Source organism: Somniosus microcephalus, chromosome 21, assembly GCF_052327205.1.
Source record: "Somniosus microcephalus isolate GS21.2 chromosome 21, FLI_Smic_1.0, whole genome shotgun sequence".
NCBI lineage: Eukaryota > Metazoa > Chordata > Chondrichthyes > Squaliformes > Somniosidae > Somniosus > Somniosus microcephalus.
The window spans coordinates 35,950,608-35,972,307 of record NC_141007.1 but is presented as its reverse complement, the minus strand read 5'-3'; the positions used below and the strand labels follow the sequence as shown (position 1 = coordinate 35,972,307).

Genomic DNA, 21,700 nt, shown 5'->3' with positions numbered 1-21,700 from the left:
TAATAGTTATCCCCACAGGGATAGTGCTCCTGCTTCATGAAGAAATATGGCAGGTTTGTACACAATGAAATTGAGGAATCAAAAATGTAGGCGCACTTCTTAAATAATCAGATTATCTGGTTATTATCACATTGCTGTTTGTGGGAGCTTGCTGTGCGCAAATTGGCTGCCACGTTCCTACATTACAACAGTGACTACACTTCAAAAAGTACTTCATTGGCTGTAAAGCGCTTTTGGACCTCTGGTGGTCATGAAAGGCGCTATATAAATGCAAGTCTTTTTTTAAAGGGGAAGTACATTCTACTGAATGTTATAACGGCAGTTAGCTGTATACAGGCAGAGAACTGGGACCTATCACCATCCTCTCAAAAGGTGTGTGACACCGGCAGACTAGCAATGGAATAAGAATGGGATTGGGAAGGGTGGGGGGGGGTGGAATTATGGGTTAACATTCTCTCAAGACCAAAATTATTACTTTTTTTATAACCTCCAAGATTTAACCAATGTTAGAAGTTAAACTGAATTCTCCAAATACACACATACAGCAAACGAGAATCTTCAGGCTTTTGCATGCTTTCAGATTCTCTTAGAAAACAACAACAACTTTCATTTATATAGCATCTTTAACATATTAGAACATCCCAAGGCACTTTATACAAGAAACGTTCTATGTCTCTTTGTGTAATGGGTGGTTCACCAGTCTGAGCCTGGCAGGGTTCCTCAGTAGCTCGACACTCTTGCTGGAGTAATCCCCATAGCATGCTGACGAGTGCTCTTGTTTCTTCTAGGACAAGCCAAAGCCAAAAGTTCCCATTTGCCATTTTACAGAAGCCAAGCCCCCTTTGGTCATCTGTGTGAAACTGGTGAGTGATAACCACTTGTTTTCATAGTTATAACGTGTACAATGGAGCAACCATAAGATGAACCCAATGGTAGCAAAGGCGAGTAAAATCCAAGATGGTGGTGTGGTGGGTTTTGAAGATGGTTCTTTCACTTCTCAGAATTGCGTTTAAATCCAGTGTCAACTGAGAGAATGAAATTCTCTTTTGGCTCGAAGGGTTCTAAATGAAATAATCTATTTCAATCGAGGTCTTAATGGGTGTAACTCCGTGGTGTAAAACAACTGAAAACACCAGCACTAAATTGACAGCCTAATTCAGAGAGCCTTTCAGAATGCCTGGCGTGGGAATGGGAAACATTTGCACCGGTGGAGTTGTGAAGTTGAGGTTAGTGCACTTTGGCCTCAAAATTAGGATGTGTGAAGATTAGCATTGGAATAGAATAAAGAAAGATTGACTTTCCATTTATTCTGTGTTGTACCTGACCTGGGAGTGCTTAATGCTGAAGGTGGGTGCCAAAACTGGAAAAGTATTGCATTCTTAGAACATGGCTTGAAGATCACCTTGATCACAAACATTTTGTAAACTGTTTAGGATTTGATCCTGCCAGAGTTAGGCCTTCAGCTGATTTGAACGAGACTCCATTTTGAATTGTTTTGTACTCCCCCTTCACTCCCTGATACCAAGTTCTGTACACACTCCTTCCGAACACCCAGCCCAGCACTGAGACCACCTGCTCTTGCTAACCACGGACTCAGCTCCTGCCCAACCCCTCTCCCAAGCCTACTTTTCACTCCTTCAGGTCCAGCTCCATGCGCTCTCCCTGCACTCTCCTCAGGCTGAAGACCATCTGCAGCCTTACCCCAAGCCCAGCTGTTGCCCTCCCTCTGCTCAGCATGAAGCTCAGGCCTAGAATTGGACTCCGACTCTTCTCCATACACTGATGACAATGATAAGCAGAGCAGACGGGGATTTCTTTGTTGGTGACTCGACAGCAACGTCGAGTTTTTATTTAAATTATTTTCTTCATGAATAACATAGGTAATAAACATATATGTATATATTTACAATATCTATCCAGCTCCTTGAAAGGAAAACAATATTAATGGCCCAGAAATTCGGGTCAGGAGCTTCCCGCGGGTGCAAGCCCCCGACCTGCACTTACCTTGCGCGCCGGCCGTTGTGCTGTGGGCCCCCGTGGAATTCCAATCCTGGGCCTGCTCCAACTGCCGACGCGCAGTGCTTGTGTATCCCAGGGGCGCAGTTAGTTCGAAGCGTCCCCTGGGATCACGTGGGCCATGGGGAGCCAATCGGAGCAGGGAATGCTTCATTCATAAGTTTGACAGGAAGGGCTGTCAAACCTATAAATACTATGAGCCCCAAAACATCACTAAATCTTCAAATACATTTTTTAAAAATCACATTTTTTAAATAAACTATAAATTACATGAAATAACTATTTTAAACAATAATTTTAATTCTTGAAAAAAATAATTTTATTTTCTAACAGGGCTAAAAATAAACTTACCTTTCTTTAAAGTATTTAAAAATAATAAACCTGTGGAAAAAATGTTTTAATTTTAATTAATTCACCACTTACCTTGTAAAAAGCAGGCCTTGCGACTGCTTTTTACATGGCTAACTTCTGGAGACTTACCCTCCCGGGAAAACCTGCAAATAAAACGTAAGTTCGATGCGCACGCGCAGCCTCTCCTGCGCACGCGTTCGACCTCTTAACCCCTCCTTTCAGGGGAACGGAAGTGCCGGTTTCCCGCGCATGCGCAGTGCATGCACTTCCATTGGGCCTACGGGTGAGTAGCCCGTGCATACTCACCCGTGGAGACCCGAATTTCTGGGCCATTATATATATGGTCACAATCTAGTGCTAAGTTATTCTTTTGCAGAGTATTTTCACATGTGCATTGTTTCTTTTCTTGCATTTCTTCCCACTGTGGGAGCTAATACTAGACTGCTAACCCGGAGGCTGGACTAATAATCCAGAGAACATGAGTTCAAATCTCACCATGGCAGTTTGAGAATTTGAATTCAGTTTAAAAAAAAAACTGAAAATAACAAACAAAATAAAGTTGGCATCGGTAAAAAAAGCGACCACGAAGCTATCGGATTGTCATAAAAACCCAACTGGTTCACTAAGGTCCTTTAGCCATCCTTACCCGGTCTGGCCTATATGTGACTCCAGTCCCACACCAACGTGGTTGGCTCTTAACTGCCTCCTGAAGTTGCCTGGTAAGCCATTCAGTTGTATCTAACCGCTACACAAAGACTGCAGCTTTCAGGAAGGTGGCCCACTACCACCTTCGCAGGGCAACTAGGGATAAGCAATAAATGCCGGCCACATCCTGAGAATGAATAAAAAATATATTCTCTTGGTAATTCCAAAGAATCCCATTAAATATGACACCTGTCAATCAGACTGAAACCTTGAGATTTGCCAAGGCGTGTTTGGGTTTTTCTTAAAGCTTCACTTTATCGTTTATACTCACTGATAGTATTTATTTTATTCATTAAAGAGTTCATCCTATTCTCACACCACACTATTGCAAAAAAAATCTATCGCGATCAAGCTGCCTCTTTGGCAAGAGCAAGAGATGTCTGTGCCAGTAAATAATAAGTACAATACTGACTTCCATGCTATTTTCCATAATGTCAGCTGTGCTTATTGAAGATGTCCCACTGGTAGAGTGTGTGGTGTGAACCAGACATACAAATTTGCAAGCGTGTGCCTGTACTTTCTCCAAATGCCAAGTTCTGAATATCGCCCAGGAAGATGCAAGCAGGGACTCGATGCGTTTCAACCGCAAAAGAAGGGAACATTAATAGAGGGATTGACCTAGTAGCAGGTTAGCTGCTTAGCTTCTTTATTGGGGAATGATTATACACTTTTAGGGTTTTTGCACTGGATATTCTCTCTGGTCCAGTCACTCAGTCAGTGGACCTCGCATCCCCTACAATCTGGAAAAAGTGGGACACGTGCAGGGAATGACAGTGAACTCAGTGATCCAGACACATTTCTCCTTACGTGCTGCTCCCTCAGCCTGCTGTTGTGGTCCTCAGAACCTAATGAGTTTAACATTACGGAAATATGGCAAATTAAGAAGCCAGTTCAAACAGTACAGGTTGCAATGATACACATTGGAAAGGGCACGTGTGTCAATGTTGGGTGAGGACATGATCAGTCATGGCCATGACTCTAGACCTCCACCACTCATAGTCAAACAGTGTGCTGATACTTAGGCCCCGATATTAATCTGAAATCGGCTTCCGAGCCGGAGTGGGAAACACGGAAGCCAACTGAGCGAGTCGGAATCTGCGATCTCAACTAAATTGTACCAATTAATTTTGGCTTCCGGGTTTCACGTCTCCAAGCTACATAGCGGGCAGTGATGCGCTCCCGCCCGCATGACGTAATCTTAGCTATATTTAAAGGGACAGTCCATAAATGGAAATTGACGGTGTTCAGGATGGATGGTGCACATAGAGCAAGGGCAGCACCCAAATTCAATGACGCCTCGCTGGAATTACTGCTGGGTGCAGTCAGGAGCAGGCACGACATACTTTTCCCTATCAATTGGAGGAAGAAACCCGCAGCTCTCACCAAGAAGGCGTGGTTGGAGGTAGCTGAGGAGGTGAGTGGCAGGAGCTTTGTGTCCAGGTCATGGATTCAGTGCAGGAAGTGACTTAATTACCTCACCAGGTCAGGATAAGTGAGTACATTTATTGATTCAACTACATCCTATGCTTTAAGCACCACCCCATCCCAATCACTCTGTCTTGCTAAGTGTTCTCCATCACATCACTCCTCACACCCACACAACTCAGCACCACCCAGCCATCACTTTCTATGCACTGCATCACCTCCCCATTTATCCATCCACCGTTGACACGCACCCCAATCCTTATGCAATGTGATGCATCTGTCTCATAGTCACCCTCACCAAATGCACTGCATCCATCGGGTGAAGACCTCCTCTTCACTCACTCACAGGACTGTTTTTTCGCCACTTGTAGGAGGAGAGAGCGCAAATCACAAGGGAGAGGGAGAAGACTGGAGGTGGACCGCCACAAATAGTCCAACTCATTGATGCCAAGTTAAACACAACTTAAAAATACCTCATTAAAGTTTCCTAAGGATGTTAATTCTGCCAATAACCACCCGCCCGATTCCAATTAGGAAATCCCCGATTTCAGCGAATAGGTTTCTCGTCAGCATCCAAACGCGCCTCCGTTAAACCCGACAATTGGGTACGTTGAAGCCGGGTTGCATGCCACTCTAAAAATCACTTTTTTTATCCCCCACCTGCTTTCAACCCACCCGTTCTTAGAGTTTAAAATCCCCCCCCTTACAGTTAGGATTGCATGTGAAAAATGGCAGCTTGAGTGTGATACTGCAAGGTACCTGCTGCACTGCAGCCCAATGCGAGTCTGCTCCTTCAGGAGTGAAGGGGCGAAAATTGTGCGTGAGGGAGGGGAATTTAAGAATGAATAAGTAACCAACTTTTTACAGTGTTAAAAACCTCCGTTTCGCCCCCCCTGTACAATTGTCCTCCTCTCTTCAATCTAAAAGAGAATTGTGAAGGCAGTTTTCTGTTGAGGATTCGTGCTGACTAGGAATGAAGCTAAAATTCAATTAGGATTTTAACTCATCCCCAGATAGAATCTGCGTGGGCTAAATTTGAACCCAAATTCCAGAGGTTAGAACCACAGTTTTCTAAACTACTAAATCATTTAGCCGTCCATTAGCAACCTGCCTTTGTTCTGGCCTTTAGTATGTTTAAATCAATATATTTTTTTCAATATTTAACAGCCAGCTATTTTCTGGTTTCAAGTCGAACACTAAAAGACACCATGCTGCTTTTTTCATCATTCTGACCGCTAGTTTCAGAAAGTATTTGTTTGAAATTTCATTACCTGTGCCAATGAGGGGGTAAAATAAAAAACCTTCTGAATATAGAATTTCCTCGAATTTGTTGTTTTCAGTATCTTGTTAAGCAAGCGCACATTTTACTGAAAATGTGAGACTCTTGTCTATTTAAAAAGAGAGATGGGAGACGACATTTGGAATCAAGTTAACAGTGCACGATCTGAGAATACGAGGGGCACAGCAAAAGGTGTTTTTTTCTTTAACTCCGTCCTGTAAGAAGTTTCCAACATTGTATCTCCAGTTCCCAATGGAGAACTCATTGTCAGCATCTGATATAAAATAATCTTCATTATTTTAGTAATAGGAACATTGAAATTGCTACATAATTACTCTGGTTTCTGTTCTCGGCTTCATGCCAATGGCTGTCCAGCACACTGACAATATCCTCCCCTGTGGTTGAAGTGCCACTCGAGCAGAGAGGCATGTAGCCACCTGCTACGAAAGTTCACAAAGCTATAGCAACACAGCCACACACAAAAAATCTCAACAGTGGCTGGCATTATTATAACAGAGAGAGCCACAGCGTGTACCGAAAAACCAATAACTCACCACAACCAGCCCCTGGGGCATGTGAGTCTCTGCAAAACTCACTCATCATGCTATCATTAACACTGACCCATATTTTCTTCACATTGCCAGCAATATAGCAATGATTGTGCATTTACAATGAGAGCCATTGCCAAAAAAATGTATAATAAATAAAAATGAGACCAACCGCCCTATGGCCAATCACACAGGGAACAGTTTTTTAAAATCAATTCATTAGCAATATGATAAAAGTTTTAACATACCAGAGACTTCTTCCGGCCAGTGTGGTTAGTGTAAAGGGCATTTTAGTCTAAAATTTGATTTGGTACTTCTAGTAACTTAGTGAATTCACAACAGGCATTTGCATAAAATTACGCACAGATAGTTTTGTAAAAACATCAAGGCAATCTATTGCGATTTGGCAGCTCCAACTGTTATATTCTGTTGCTCTTGTTTCAGGTACAATGGACATTGTTCACTAAGTGCCTACCAGGTATTTAAATCGCAACGGAGCCATTGAATTCCTGGCGCTTGCTACTACGCAGCTGCAGTAGTTTTTGTGCCATTTTGATTCTTCAGCTCATGTTTCTACAGGTGGCCCAGGCAGCTCCACAGAAACTAACGACGCCAAAAGTATCTCACTGTCTGACTGCTCTTCATTCCCTCTTGTATCTTGATTCGTTTTGACTCGAGAACAGATTCAGTTGTTCAGCTGTGCTGTTTAATTTCAAGGGACGCGATCTTTATTTTTTTTTAATGCATTTGACAAGCCTTTTTTATTTGGGAAAGGGAAGAGCTATGGGATATTGTTGTTACAATTATATCCTGTGTAAGAGGTGAGATATGTTTTGATCCAATTTAAGTTATGTTTTGTGAGTTAGCAATCCTAAAAAGGGATGCCTAACACTTTTTCACAAAGTCAGCCTGTTTTAAATTCTGCAGCGATCCATAATAACTACTTTTAAAATCATTGCAGGTGGAAGGGACCTACTCCCCCCCACTTACCTAATGTTTACTTAGAAATTACCTGGGGAAAGAGGTCCACTTTTGATTTATTTTTATTTGTGTTTTACCTCCAAGCATATTTATTTTCCCTGATTAAGGTTTTTTGCAAGTTTTCTCACTTGATTTATGAGGGTGTAAAATGACCAGGTTCAGGCACAGAATTGTATCAGTATTGCATTACTTGTCAATGTGCAGATCATTAAAGATTACAAGTTCTTTAATGAATGGCTTTTCCCAGAACTTGACACGTTTTCAAGATAGTCTGGAACAACAGATATTTCACGATGGAATAAGCTTCAACATTGTGCAGAACTCCGCCATTCACACATGACTTTGTTAAACTAAGGTGCAGCCTGTTTCACAACAGATGTGCAAATTGGAGGCCAATGATTGTATCTACAGTGAAGTTGTGTTTTAGTGTTCTAGGATAAGCATAATGCAAGATGGAACTTGTTCTGGCAAAAGGCTACAAGTGATTATGAGTACTTAATAGTTTTGCAGTAAGCTCTTGCATATTACTGCAGACACACTGTAAAAGCTGACACTGTAGCTGACCTACATTGGCTCCTGGTCCGGCCCCAACTCGATTTAAAAATTCTCATCCTTGTGTTCAAATCCCTCCATGGCCTCACCCCTCCCTATCTCTGTAACTTCCTCCATCCCTACAAACCCCACCCCCCGCGATCTCTGCACTCCTCCAATTCTGACCTCTTGTGCATCCCCAATTTTCATCATTTTACCATTGGCGTATGTACCTTCAGCTGCCTCGGCCCTAAGCTCTGGAATGCCCTGCCTAAACCTCGCCGCCTCTCTACCTCTCTCTCTCTCCTCCTTTAAGTTGCCCCTTAAAACCTACCTTTTTGACCAAGCTTTTGGTCATCTATCTTAATATCTCTTTACCTGGCTCGGTGTCAGAGTTTGTTTGATTACGCTCCTGTGAAGCGCCTTGGGACGTTTTCACAACAGTTGTTGTTGTAATGTAAGGAAGATGTAAATCTTTTATACAACTGAGAGTAATATATACACTGGCTCTTCTATCGCCAAGAGAGCTCGTGCTGCTTTTACATACGAGCTTCCTTGCGATGGTGAGATACCGGAACTAATTCCACTAGAACAGAGAAGGCTAAGAGGAGATTTAACAGACATTTTAAAATTCTGAAGGATTTTCATAGGGTGAATAGGGAAAGACTATTTCCTATGGTTGGGGACTCAGTGGCAAGTGGCCATCAGTTTGTAATGGTCACTAAGATAGGGAGGAGTGAAGTTAGAAGAAATCTCCACGCAGAGAGCTGCTGGAGCACAGAATGCTTTGCCACAAGGAATGGTTGAGGCACAGACCATGGAATCTTTAAAGGGAAGAGTAGTTAAACATTATGCGCATACGTACATAAGCTGCACAACACTAGATGTTAATAAAACGTATTGGTACTGTGTGCTGCATCTTATTGTGCGTTGTACCTTCATTTAAATGCTGGATCTTTCCCAAGTTAGTTGTATCCAGCAAAAGATCCACCTGCTCTGGATGTGGAGCATTGTTGGTCTTTTCCACAGTTGTAGAATGACATTGTTTAGTTGGTGCTCTCCTGTGGGAAGCTCCTTGGGGTGTTTTACTACATTAAAGATCCTATAAAGTGTTTTGTTTTTACACACCAAAGCCCTAGCTGAAAAGATTATTGTAAGCAGAGTGCAGAGTGCAAATTACCTCAGATTTACAAATTATACAGATCTCAAAGGCAGGTAGTTAATTGTGTTTAATACAGGCAAGGTATTGCGTTTACTTAATCATCAGTTTGAATCATGAAACATAAGTAGGATTTCTTTTTTATTCTGAGTTCTGCTCAATTATCACCTCTGCTTCCAAATTTCTTACCATAAATCTTTTTAAGCAGTCAATAAATTCCTGGATACATTGTAAAGGGCAACATACATGAGTTGTGTTACAAGGGCTGGCTGGAACACATTAGGAGGTCAGATGAGCATCATAACACAACAAAAATTGAGCAGTTTATGAATGTGATTCAGTTTTGGGTTCGGATCAGAGCCTTCAGTTCATTCTCAAGTATTTATGTATGTTACAAAAAGTGTTTTTAACAAGCTGTCTGGCCAGTTCTACTGCTGTCTTGTAAAGCACTAAGTATCTGTCATTCTTATATTTCTACACTATATATGTGGCCTCTAGATCAGTGGTCTACACTCAATAGTTTATGCTTCCCACAAGCAACCACTATAAGTTTTGTTTTTACATACCAAAGCCCTATAAGTTTTATTTTGACACATCAAGACCAGATGCAGCAAAACAGAATGCAGGCCTCACAGTCCCGAGAAAACAAAGCTGCAAACATAGAAACATAGAAGATAGGAGCAGGGGTAGGCCATTCGGCCCCTCGAACCTGCTCCGCCATTCAATGCGATCATGGCTGATCATCCAAATTCAGTACCCGGTCCCTGCTTTCTCCCCATACCCCTTGATCCCTTTAGCCTTAAGAAATATATCCAACTCCTTCTTGAATATATTTAATGAATTGGCCTCCACTGCCTTCTGTGGTAGAGAATTCCACAGGTTCACCACTCTTTGGGTGAAGAAATCCCTCCTCATTTCTGTCCTAAATGGCTTACCCCTTATCCTTAGACTGTGACCCCTGGTTCTGGACTCCCCGACCATCGGGAACATCCTTCCTACATCTAGTCTGTCCAGTCCTGTCAGAATTTTATAAGTTTCAATGAGATCCCCTCTCATTCTTCTAAACTCCAGCGAGTATAAGCCCAATCGACCCAATCTCTCCTCGTACGTCATTCCTGCCATCCCAGGTATCAGCCTGGTGAATCTTCGCTGCACTCCTTCCATGGCAAGAACATCCTTCCTCAGATAAGGCGACCAAAACTGCACACAATGCTCAAGATGTGGTCTCACCAAGGCCCTGTACAACTGCAGCAAGACATCGTTGTTCCTGCAAAACACTTCCACCACAGTCACCCTAGTGCTATTACTGTGGACAGACTTCACAACCAACCCAGCACCAATTTCCACCCCCACCCCAACTCTTTGAGCTCCAGCATCAACTTAAAGCTGCGAGGCAGTCCGGGGCCTAACACCTGACCTCACAATTTCACAGCCAGAACCACAAATGGATCTTCTTTAAACTGCTGATAAATGGGATATATAGATATGAACTAAAAAGGGAGATTATTATAGATTACAGAACATAAGCTAAAACTTGTTCAGATTGTTGTTTTAATAATACCACAATCTAGAAATTACCATTGCCAATATTAGCACATGAACACTTAACACATCTATATCATTTTGTCCACTGTTCTAATGGAAATGTTAATCCGTTTAAAATAAACGGGTTAGTGCCTTCATTAAAATAGCGGACAGAGAATTATGCCAACGTGCTAAGCGCTCTTTCATTAATATTACAAACAGTAATCACTAGGTTCATAATTCTGACCTTTTTCCCAAGTGGCAGTGATGCAATTTTTTTTAGCATAGGCCAACGTCTGTGTTTTTTTTTGTTCTACTCCCCAAACTGCACACGGGGCAGACAATATGCTCGCGGGGCTGTGGCACATTCAATCTGACTTCAATAGCAGCAGTGCAGTCACTGCTCTCCCTCGCAATGTTCCCTCCCTCGCAACTGAGTTTGCCAGCTCAGCAGAGTGTGCATCCCAGCTCTTTGTGCCTCCTCTCCGCAGTCCTTCTTTAACACAGTGTGAAATCATTCCGCCGCATTTTTCAATTATCCCCTGTTGTGAAGTAGAATTATCAAAATCTGCAGGAAGTGAATTCTTCCATTTAATTAAACCCTGCAAAAGAGCCTCATTGTTTTCTTGTAAACTTGCATTTTCAGTTATTGTTGTTTAACCTTTATGGGGGGGAACATTAACCCTTCAGTGACTTTTCCAGACAATGTCTGGATAGCAGCATTTTCAAGACTTTATAACCAGCAAAAAATGTGCACATTACCCAAAAGTCCAAATGTTATGGTTTATTCAGCAATCCTGAGCTCCCAGTTAGCAGCCTCATTCAACAAGAGCACAGGTCAGAGATCGTCATTGCAGTGTTGTCGCCCTATCTCTGCTCTGCACTCCCAAAGGAGGCTCCCTGCCCTGAGCAAATCATTGCAGAATTTACCTTTATGTCCCTAAATGCTCAGTTTGTGACATTAAATCAATCTTGATTTCAGATCATATGGTTTATACAAAAATAAAGTTCCACCTACAAGTTTACAACAAATATATGCAGAGCTCCTCCAGTGGTTCCGTTGTCAAGTACACTGCCTGCTGTGGTACAAAGCCATACCAGCCAGGTACTCCCCAGCTTTGATCCCTGGTCAGTGCTGAGTAAGTTGAGATCAGCTCGGACACCAGTGGGGACACCACAACTGGGCTCGATCACATTCCTGCTCACTATCTGTTGGCCTCAGGTTAGGGGTGGATTGGCCTCGACTGTGACGCCTTCCTTCAAAGACTCATTGTTGAGGTCCCTTCATGAAGAATGGGACCATAACCCTCGGGGAAACATAGAAACATAGAAGATAGGAGCAGGAGTAGGCCATTCGGCCCCTCGAGCCTGCTCCGCCATTCAATGCAATCATGGCTGATCATCCAAGTTCAGCACCCTGTCCCTGCCTTCTCCCCATATCCCTTGATCCCTTTAGCCTTAAGAAATATATCCAACTCTTTCTTGAATATATTTAATGTATTGGCCTCTACTGCTTTCTTTGGTAGAGAATTCCACAGGTTCACCACTCTCTGGGTGAAGAAATTCCTCCTCATTTCTGTCCTGAAAGGCTTACCCCTTATCCTTAGACTGTGACCCCTGGTTCTGGACTCCCCCGCCATCGGGAACATCCTCCCTGCATCTAGTCTGTCCAGTCCTGTCAGAATGTTATAAGCTTCAATGAGAAGGGGGAGAAAAGTTTTTTTTATAATTACCACTCATCAATCAATCAGTGCAGGAAATGATTGGATAGCAAAATACTGCAGATGCTGGAAATCCTAAATAACAACAGAAAATGCTGGAAACACTCAGCAGGTCAGGCAGCATCCGTGGAGAGAGAAACAGAGTTAACGTTTCAGGTCGATGACCTTTCGTCAGAACTGGAAAAAAGCAGGAAAGGGAATAGATTTTAAAGCAAGTTAGGGGCTGGGAAATGGGGGAGGGGATGAAAGAACAAAAGGGAAGGTCAGTGATAGGATAGAAAGCAGGAGAGATTAAGAGACATTGAGAGATATTAAGAGATATTCAAGGCAAGAGGTGGTAATGGGGCAGGTTAAGAAACAAAGGATGGCTCTAGATGAGGTGTGAATTGCGCTGGCAGAATGAAAGACAGCTGCCATGTGGAAGGGAAGAAAAAAGGCCAAACAAAAGTGTTGATAAAAAAATAATAAAAACTGTATATATCTGTGATAGGGACCGAGGTTATGATCTGAAATTGTTGAACTCTATGTTGAGTTCAGAGGGCTGTAGAGTGCCTAATCGAAAGATGAGGTGCTGTTCCTCGAGCTTAAGCTGAGCTTCAGTGGAACAATGCAAGAGGCTGAGGACGGTGAGGTCTGAGTGGGAATGGAGTGGTGAATTAAAGTGACAGGCCACCAGGAGCTCGGGGTCCCCCTTACGGACTGAACGGAGGTGTTCCGCAAAGCGGTCACCCAATCTGCGTTTGGTCTCCCCAATGTAAAGCAGAACACATTGTGAGCAGCGAATACAGTATACTAAATTGCAGGAAGTACAAGTAAATCGCTGTTTCACCTGGAAGGGGTGTTTGGGGCCCTGGACAGTGGGAAGGGGGGAGTTATAAGGACCAACATGTTGCATCTCCTGTGCTTGCACGGGAAGGTGCTGGGCGAAGGGGAAGGGGTGCTGGGGGTGGTAGAGGAGTGGACTAGGGTGTCACAGAGGGAGCGGTCCCTACGGAATGCTGAAAGGGGAGGTGAGGGAAAGATGCGTTTGGTGGTGGGATCACGTTGGAGGTGGCGGAAATGGCGGAGGATGATCCGTTGAAGTGGAGGCTGGTGGGGTGAAAGGTGAGGACAAGAGGAACTCTATCATGGTTCCGGGGGGGAGGGGCATGGGTGAGGGCAGAAGTGCGGGAGATAGAGCGGACACAGTCGAGGGCTGTGTCAACCACAGTAGAGGGGAATCCTCAGTTGAGGAAAAAGGAAGACACTTCGGAAGCACTGGTATGGAAGGTGGCATCGTCAGAGCAGATGCGGCGGAGATGGAGAAACTGGGAGAATGGAATAGAGTCCTTACAGGAGGCGGAGTGGGAGGAAGTGTAGTCCAGGTAGCTGTGGGAGTCAGTGGGCTTGTAGTGAATGTTTCTCAATAACCTATCCCCAGAGATGGAGACGGAGAAGTCGAGGAAGGGAAGGGACGAGTCAGAGATGGACCATGTGAAGGTGAGGGAAGGGTGGAAATTGGAAGCAAAGTGAATGAAATTTTCTAGTTCAGGGCGAGAGCAGGAAACGGCACCGATACAGTCATCATTGTACTGGAAAAAGAGGTGAGGGAGGGGACCCGAGTAGGACTGGAACAAAGAGTGTTCCACATATCCCACGAAAAGGCAGGCATAGCTAGGACCCATGCAGGTACCCATAGCAACACCTTTGATTTGGAGGAAATGAGTGGAGTCAAATGAGAAGTGGTTCAATGTGAGAACAAGTTCAGCCAGGTGGAGGAGGGTGGTGGTGGATGGGGTCTGGTTGGGCTTCTGTTCAAGGAAGAAGTGGAGCGCCCTCAGGCCATCCTGTTGGGGGATGGAGGTGTAGAGGGATTGTACATCCATGGTGAAAAGGAGGCGGTTGGGGCCGGGAAACTGGAAACTGTTAAAGTGGCGGAGGGCGTCGGAAGAGTCGCGGATGTAGGTGGGAAGAGACTGGACAAGGGGAGAAAAAATAGAGTCGAGATAGGAAGAGATAAGTTCCGTGGAGCAAGAACAGGCTGAAACGATGGGTCTACCAGGGCAGTCCTGTTTGTGGATCTTGGGAAGGAGGTAGAAGCGGGCTGTGCAGGGTTGGGGAACTATGAGGTTGGTGGCCGTGGGGGGGAAGATCTCCAGAGGAGATGAGGTCAGTGACAGTCTTGGAAACGGTGGTTGATGTTCGGTAGTGGGGTCATGGTCCAGGTGGAGGTAGGAGGAGGTGTCGGAGAGTTGGCGTGCAGCTTCCGCTAGGTAGAGGTCGGTTCGCCAAACAACAACAGCACCACCCTTGTCAGCAGGTTTAATGTTGTTATTCAGGAAATGATTGGAATTGGTTTCAGTCTGAAAAGGAAACCCTTTCACTTGATTTAATTTGACCAGATGTGGTGAACTTATGCAGAAATGGCTTGAATTGGTCTAATAATAAACTGGGATCATGTAGCTGAATTAAATAAGTCAGCATGCGTACCAAGATCATGTCTCAGAAGGTTAGCTGAATATACATCGACAGTTAATTCAAATTACATAAAGTACACTCCTGTCTGGGTAAGCAGCCCATTTTTGCATATTTATTCACACAATCATATCAAGAGTGTTTTTAAAAGAAGGGATCGTGAGAACATTTACGTTGTACAAGTGTAATTACTAATTTCCTCATGAGTACAACATTTTTCAATTCAAACTCTTTAATCAGGGTGGACTCTATAATCACAGTAAGTATATTTTTATCAGCTGGGTCTTTCTATAAAAATTGCAACTTTAAATTTACTGAAAAAATAATGAGTTTGACTGTATTAGTCTTAATTAGCATTGTGCCAGAAACAGCTAGCAGTTTATTACAAACACTAAGCATACCTTTAAATATAGTGTGAAAGTTCCAAATTAACATATATTTTGCCCTAAAAATGTGTGTGTAAAATATTGGAAATGAGGCCTCTTTTGTTGTAGACTATTTGCATGTCTGTGTGACTGGTCTTCCCAGGAATTTTCATAAAGCCACTTGAATGCTTTCCAGAAGCATTTATATCACCACCTTTTGCAAGGGGAATTTGTGCGAGTATTGCTTGCATTCCTAGCCGTGTTTGGCCATGACAATGATTCTGTAGTTTAGAAACCACTTAGCACTGACATGACACATGGAGTGTAAATTCGATCATAAGTTCCAAACTATCTCCAAAGTGAAGCAAAATGAGACTTGCTCCTCCAGGGAGGCTTGCCTCGCTTTTATCTGGACACATTTGTCAGGTTGCATTGACATTGACTGAAGTGGTGTTGCTTTGCACCTGACGCTACAGTTTTAGTGTAAACTCCCTTAAATAAACAGATTAACACTCTCACTGAAACAGACGAGAGAGGAATGGCACAGCTATTCAGCTTCTAACAATGGCAAGTAATTTCTCATGCAGTATCTGATGCAGTCTTTGTGCATGGGATGTTATCACACTCTCATTTCTTTGCTCTGTAAGAGTATTTTCCCAGAACTGAACAGAGTCACAAACTTGTATCCTTCTAGGTGCTTTATCCTAGTCGTGAAGTTCAAGTTGCAGTGGTTATGCAGTCTACAGCAACGGTCCGTGTTGCAGCCAATACACGAGTGAAGCAGCTGAGTTTTATAAGTGGGTTGTTCCGGTACTTGAGCCTAGTTGAAAACTCCCTAAGGAGGTTAGAATGGCTTTTAAAGGAGCACTGCACCCAAGGAATAGGTTTAGAAAACCTTTTTTTATTTACAAACATCAACAAGATGATAAAATGATTGAAAGGAAGAATCCTGTAATTTACAGTTACGGTGACCATTGATCTTCTAGGTAAAGACGTTGCCCTTTTAGAGTGAAAATTTATCCTATTAAATTGTACAATTTTTGGAGAAAAAAATTAATGAGTTCAAGTCACTCTTGACAGTCCTTCCGGAGCCAAGTACTGGGTTAGAATAATAATCCAAGTGAATTACATTGTAATCTTTGCCTTTAAAACCACCCTTATATGGAACGGCACTGCATGTACCAGGGGTGAGTAGGTGAGGCACATGTTGAATCTTGTAAAGAGTTGCTTATAAGCAGGAATCTGATGAGACCGCAGCACGGTGGCATAGTGGTTAGCACTGTTGCCTCACAGCGCCAGGGACCCGGGTTCAAATCCGGCCTCGGGTGACTGTCTGTGTGGAGTTTGCACATTCTCCCTGTGTTTGCGTGGGTTTTTTCCAGGTGCTCCGGTTTCCTCCCACAGTCCAGAGATGTGCGGGTTAGTTTGATTGGCCATGATAAAAATTGGCCCTTAGTGTTAGGGGGGATTAAATACGTGGGGTTATGGGGATAGGGCTTGGGTGGGATGGCTGTCGGTGTAGGGACCGAGTGCTAGGGTTTGGATGATCAGCCATGATCTCGTTGAATGGCAGAGCAGGCTCGAAGGGCCGAATGGCCTGCTCCTAGTTTCTATGTTTCTATGAGATTTTATTTGGCTAAACAACAAACCCAATTGAGGACAGTCAGGCCCCATTGATGAGATGCTCAAACACATAATGGGTGTAAACCAGTCACTCCCTCCAGCATATCTGCCCCGGTGGAGAGTTCTCTGCTACTGTTTATAAAACCCGTGAAGGACTAGATTTATGAGGCAGTGGTTCAAACAGGGGCGGAGACCATTATATAAAAAATTGGGAAGCTTGTGTGAAAGGCAAGTAGTGCAGGAGAGTACCAAGATTGGAAAGAGGTTAAAAAACACGAGATAAATCAATTATTGAATATTGAGCTTATTCTATACCAAAGTATTGAAGATGGCAGGGTGATTAAAGGATGTGGCATAAGACACATTCTTCAAAAGGCCTTCCATTCTAAATCTCTAGAACAGTAGAGGATATTCAGTAACCAGGAACAGGGCTCGCTCTTACTAATAAATGCTTCTGATGCATGTTCAAATAAATTGGGACCAGATTTAAACGATTCAAAGTAACTTAAGTTGAACAAGGACAATGAAACAACAGAGCAGAACCTCCATTAAGAACATTAAGGGGGGAAAATTCGGTTGGTTTGCGCCTCCCGTTAGCGCAAAGCAACTAGCGCCCGTGCACGGCGATGTTTGCACCGCTCACGAAATTGACCAGACATTTTGCGGCGGCGCTAAACACTACCGCCACGATCTCCTGCGCTCGCAGATCGTGACCTCAGTCGAGCGTGCAATGCCCGGACTGGATATTGAGTGGCGCCCCCTGCCTTACCGCCTGCCACTAGCAACGACAGGTTGAGGGGAGCGTTTTGCAGTCGGGAAGGGACTGGGGAGTGCTATTTAAAGGCAACCAGTTCCTGCCTTTTTTTTCAGCGACATTTTTGCACCATGCATTCTGAGTGAGAGAGCGAGACTTTTGGAGATATTCAACACTGTGTTGAGGAGTTTTGGGTACTGAACAGCACTTTGCAGGTTCATTTTGATTTGATCTTCCTTGCATCAATTTAGAAGAGTATATGGGGGCTGCACTCTGAGCTCTTTCCCTGGGCCTCTCCATTGTTCTTTCCAGCGGATTTGATGTACAGGTCTCTCCAGGCCAAGATTCAAGGCTGCAATGAGCAGGGTGTGGATGGAGAGCAAGATCGACCCTCCCCTTTAAGAACTGACTGGCGCCAGTGTGTCTGTGTTCCATTGCTGACTGACATCACATGAGCTTCGCCGGCGCTCTGAGGTAGCGCCTCGCTCCTCGGCGTTAGCACCTTAAGAGAGGTGTGTAGCGCCTGATTTAGCGCTCCAATCACCTCCAGGGGCGATAGAAGCCAAGTTTGCAGTCGGAGGCGATAATTAGCGCCAGGCGCTAAACTTTGCGCCCGGCCGATAATTGCGCCCCAAACAGGGCGATACCGAATTTCTCCCCCTAAGAGGTAGAAGCACCTCCGTGCAATACCAGCAGAAATTGGGACATAATACATATCCATCATCAGCTGTGCTTGGCCCTCTCCGACCTAGATTGCAAACAGAATGAAACTACAGCTGTTATTCTATCTCAAAGTGAATGCAATCCACAAAATACCAGTAACAAAAAAATGCATTTACCTTTGAAAACACCATAATTGAAACCCAGCATAATTTGGCGAGATTAAGAAAATGGTGCCTTAGAGGAGGTTTTATTCCTCCGAAAAAAAGGACATCTGCATTCGACTCAGAAATGCTTGAATCTATTTGAGATTCCACTTTTTCTAAATGACCATATTTTGGTCTAGTTTAGAAATTACCCTCAACCAATTTAAATGTATTCACTGCGTGTAATAGAATCTGTTGATTTTGTTGTATAAACCCATCTGACTAATAAAATCAGTCACTAAAATGTGTGTGAGTGCATTCCTTGGAAGGCTTTCCAAAAACTGCGAAGTGGGATCCCATCGGGCTTTGCACTGATGTCATATTAAGGTCATTGGCATTGCCCAAGTTCTGTTTTAACCAGATATTTTTTGTTCTTGTTCGAACACATTCATGTAAAAAGACGTGTTGCGTGATTCACAGTGAGGCTTTTACTCATAATATTGTGGAGCTTTCCACAGCTATCTTTGGAGCAGTTTGCGCATTGAAGTGGTCAGAATGCTAGGGTTTAACATTGTGACGTCTTTTCAAAATCTCACCTTCCTTGATCTGCAAATGTGACACGTTGCAACAGACTAACGCACGTTTTAAAACAAGGTTTGCATAAATTGTAGAGCTTAAGTTAAAGTGGACGCTGGAAATGTGAACTGGGAAACAGAAAAGTAATACATAGCAGGTCATTCAGTATCTCAGGGGAAAAGAGGTTAACATATCATCCCTTCAAAATATTGAAGATGGCAGGGTGATTAAAGGATGTGGCATAAGACACATTCTTCAAAAAGCCTTCCATTCTAAATCTCTAGAACAGTAGAGGATATTAAGTAGCCAAGAACAGGGCTCCCTCTTACTAATAAATGCTTCTGATGCATGTTCAAATAAATTGTGACCAGATTTAAATGAAGATAATGAAACAGACCTGTGTAGCGTTGGTGGTCGACGGTTGCCGTTGGGCGTGCTGTACCTCTGTGAAGACGAGGGTCAGGCTGCGCTTTGCTACCGTGAAAATCGTTCACGGATACGGGGTCACCAATTGTAGTGTAGGAATTGATGAACTCCCGTACTCACGTCGTTGGGTCACCAATGTAGCGTTGGTGGTCGACGGTTGCTGTTGGGCGTGCTGTACCTCTGTGAAGACGAGGGTCAGGCTGCGCGTTGCTACCGTGAAAATCGTTCACGGATACGGGTCACCAATGTAGCGGTTCATGTAGATCACCACTAAATAAGAGAGTTTGACTTCGACGAACTATTAACAAGTTGTTTATTTACAGAAACAGACTAATTACATCAGGTAAGATGGCTGACTGTAGGAGCACCATGGTATAGATCTTGTCCCGGCGGGGACTGCACGAGGACTGAGTTCGCAGTCCTGTGGGGAGCGTGATGACGTCATCACGTTGTTCGCGTTTCCCGCGCTTAGGGCGTCACGTGATGCGCGTCGTTGCGTTGCTGGCCGTTGAGGCCGAAGTCGCGAGCGTGGGAGCGGGAGCTGGAGGCCAGGCTGAGCCGGTGCTTGCCGCGGGAGCGGAAGATCGCGTCGCTCCCGTCAGCTGGCCGATGCGGCCGAAGTCGCAAGGCCGGGCTGTGCCGGCAGCCGTCCTGGAAGGCTGAGTCGGGCCGGCGACCGCCGCACGTACATCACGTGGTACGTGACGTGACGTCAACGCGCTAGGGCGCGTCTTAAAGGGGCAATGGCCCCAACAGGTAAGTTAAAAGGGCAACGGCCCCAAAAGGTAAATTAAAGGGAATTATGTATATATCTATATATGTAAGGGACAACCGGTGGTACTGCCACACCTGAAACGTTAACTCTGTTTCTCCACAGATGCTGCCCTGTGCTAACATTACCCCTGTGCTAACATTACCCCTGTGCTAACATTACCTCTGTGCTAACATTACCCCTGTGCTAACATTACCCCTGTGCTAACATTACCTCTGTGCTAACATCACCCCTGTGCTAACATTGCCTCTGTGCTAACATTACCTCTGTGCTAACATTACCCCTGTGCTAACATTACCCCTGTGCTAACATTACCCCTGTGTTAACATTGCCCGTGCTAACATTGCCTCTGTGCTAACATTACCTCTGTGCTAACATTGCCTCTGTGCTAACATTACCTCTGTGCTAACATTACCCCTGTGCTAACATTACCCCTGTGCTAACATTACCCCTGTGCTAACATTACCTCTGTGCTAACATTACCTCTGTGCTAACATTACCCCTGTGCTAACATTACCCCTGTGCTAACATTACCCCTGTGTTAACATTACCCCTGTGCTAACATTACCTCTGTGCTAACATTACCCCTGTGCTAACATTACCCCTGTGTTAACATTGCCCCTGTGCTAACATTACCCCTGTGCTAACATTACCCCTGTGCTAACATTACCTCTGTGCTAACATTACCTCTGTGCTAACATTACCCCTGTGCTAACATTGCCTCTGTGTTAACATTACCTCTGTGCTAACATTACCTCTGTGCTAACATTACCCCTGTGTTAACATTACCCCTGTGCTAACACTACACCTTGAGTTCTATGTACAGTTCTGGTCAGCAAGATACATGGGAGATGTTCAATCATTGGAGACAGTTCAAAGAAAAACAATAAGACTGATCCCTAGCATTAGAGGTGCTCACTGTGACAAGCATAATGATGAGACACCAGAAATGACAGAATACAGCACAGTAATTTGTGTCTCTGCACATTTTTTCCTTCATGGATGCTGTTGAATTTAAATGGACTAAATGGATGTGGTGATTTTAATTCACATTCAGTCCCAATTTATCAGGAAAGACTGGAGAGACGTGGGCTTTTCAATCTTGAAAAGACATGTCTGAGAGGTGACCTTAGGTATGTAAGATAGTAAATGGTATTGAAAAGGTAAATCTGGATAATTTACTTGAACTGCAAGATTAGGACAAGGGGACAAAAATTCAAACTAATAGAAGACAAATTTAAGACTGATATCAGGAAGTTCTTCTTCACATAAAGAGTGACAATCAAATGGATTAGACTCCTGGATGGAGTAGTGGAGGCAAGAAACCTGGAATCATTTCAGAACCAATAGGATGCTGCAATGGGAGAACTTTAAGGTCATCCTGGATGGATAAACTAAAATGGGCAAATGGCGAACCTCATCTTGTGATCAATGTGTCTCCAGTTCCCAGACAACTTTTTTCTTTTTACCAGGACTAAATAGCTTTACCTCCTGGACTTGACTCCTTCTGCTGGATACATATGTAATCACATCATATAGTGGACATAAAATCCAAACTTACCTGTGCTGCTGTGGTGCTCGCTGTGACAAGTACAATGATGGGACACCAGAAATGACAGAATACAGCTGGGTAATTTGTCCCTCTGCACATTTTTTCCATTCAATGCCATTGAGTCCAAATGGA

At 43.9% G+C, this 21,700-nt stretch overlaps 1 protein-coding gene across 2 annotated transcripts in view; it reads left to right on the top strand.

Moving 5' to 3' along the window:
* Positions 1 to 21,700, top strand: part of qtgal (queuosine-tRNA galactosyltransferase) — a 449,903-nt gene that overhangs the window by 410,308 nt on the left and 17,895 nt on the right. For both annotated transcript variants that reach the window (XR_015073069.1, XM_085963430.1), the window contains exon 11: positions 789 to 863. Coding sequence is in view for 1 of the 2 variants with exons in the window: in XM_085963430.1 (XP_085819556.1) it covers positions 789 to 863 (75 nt within the window). In the remaining variant the exon portion in view is untranslated. The remainder of the gene's footprint in view (positions 1 to 788; positions 864 to 21,700) is intronic.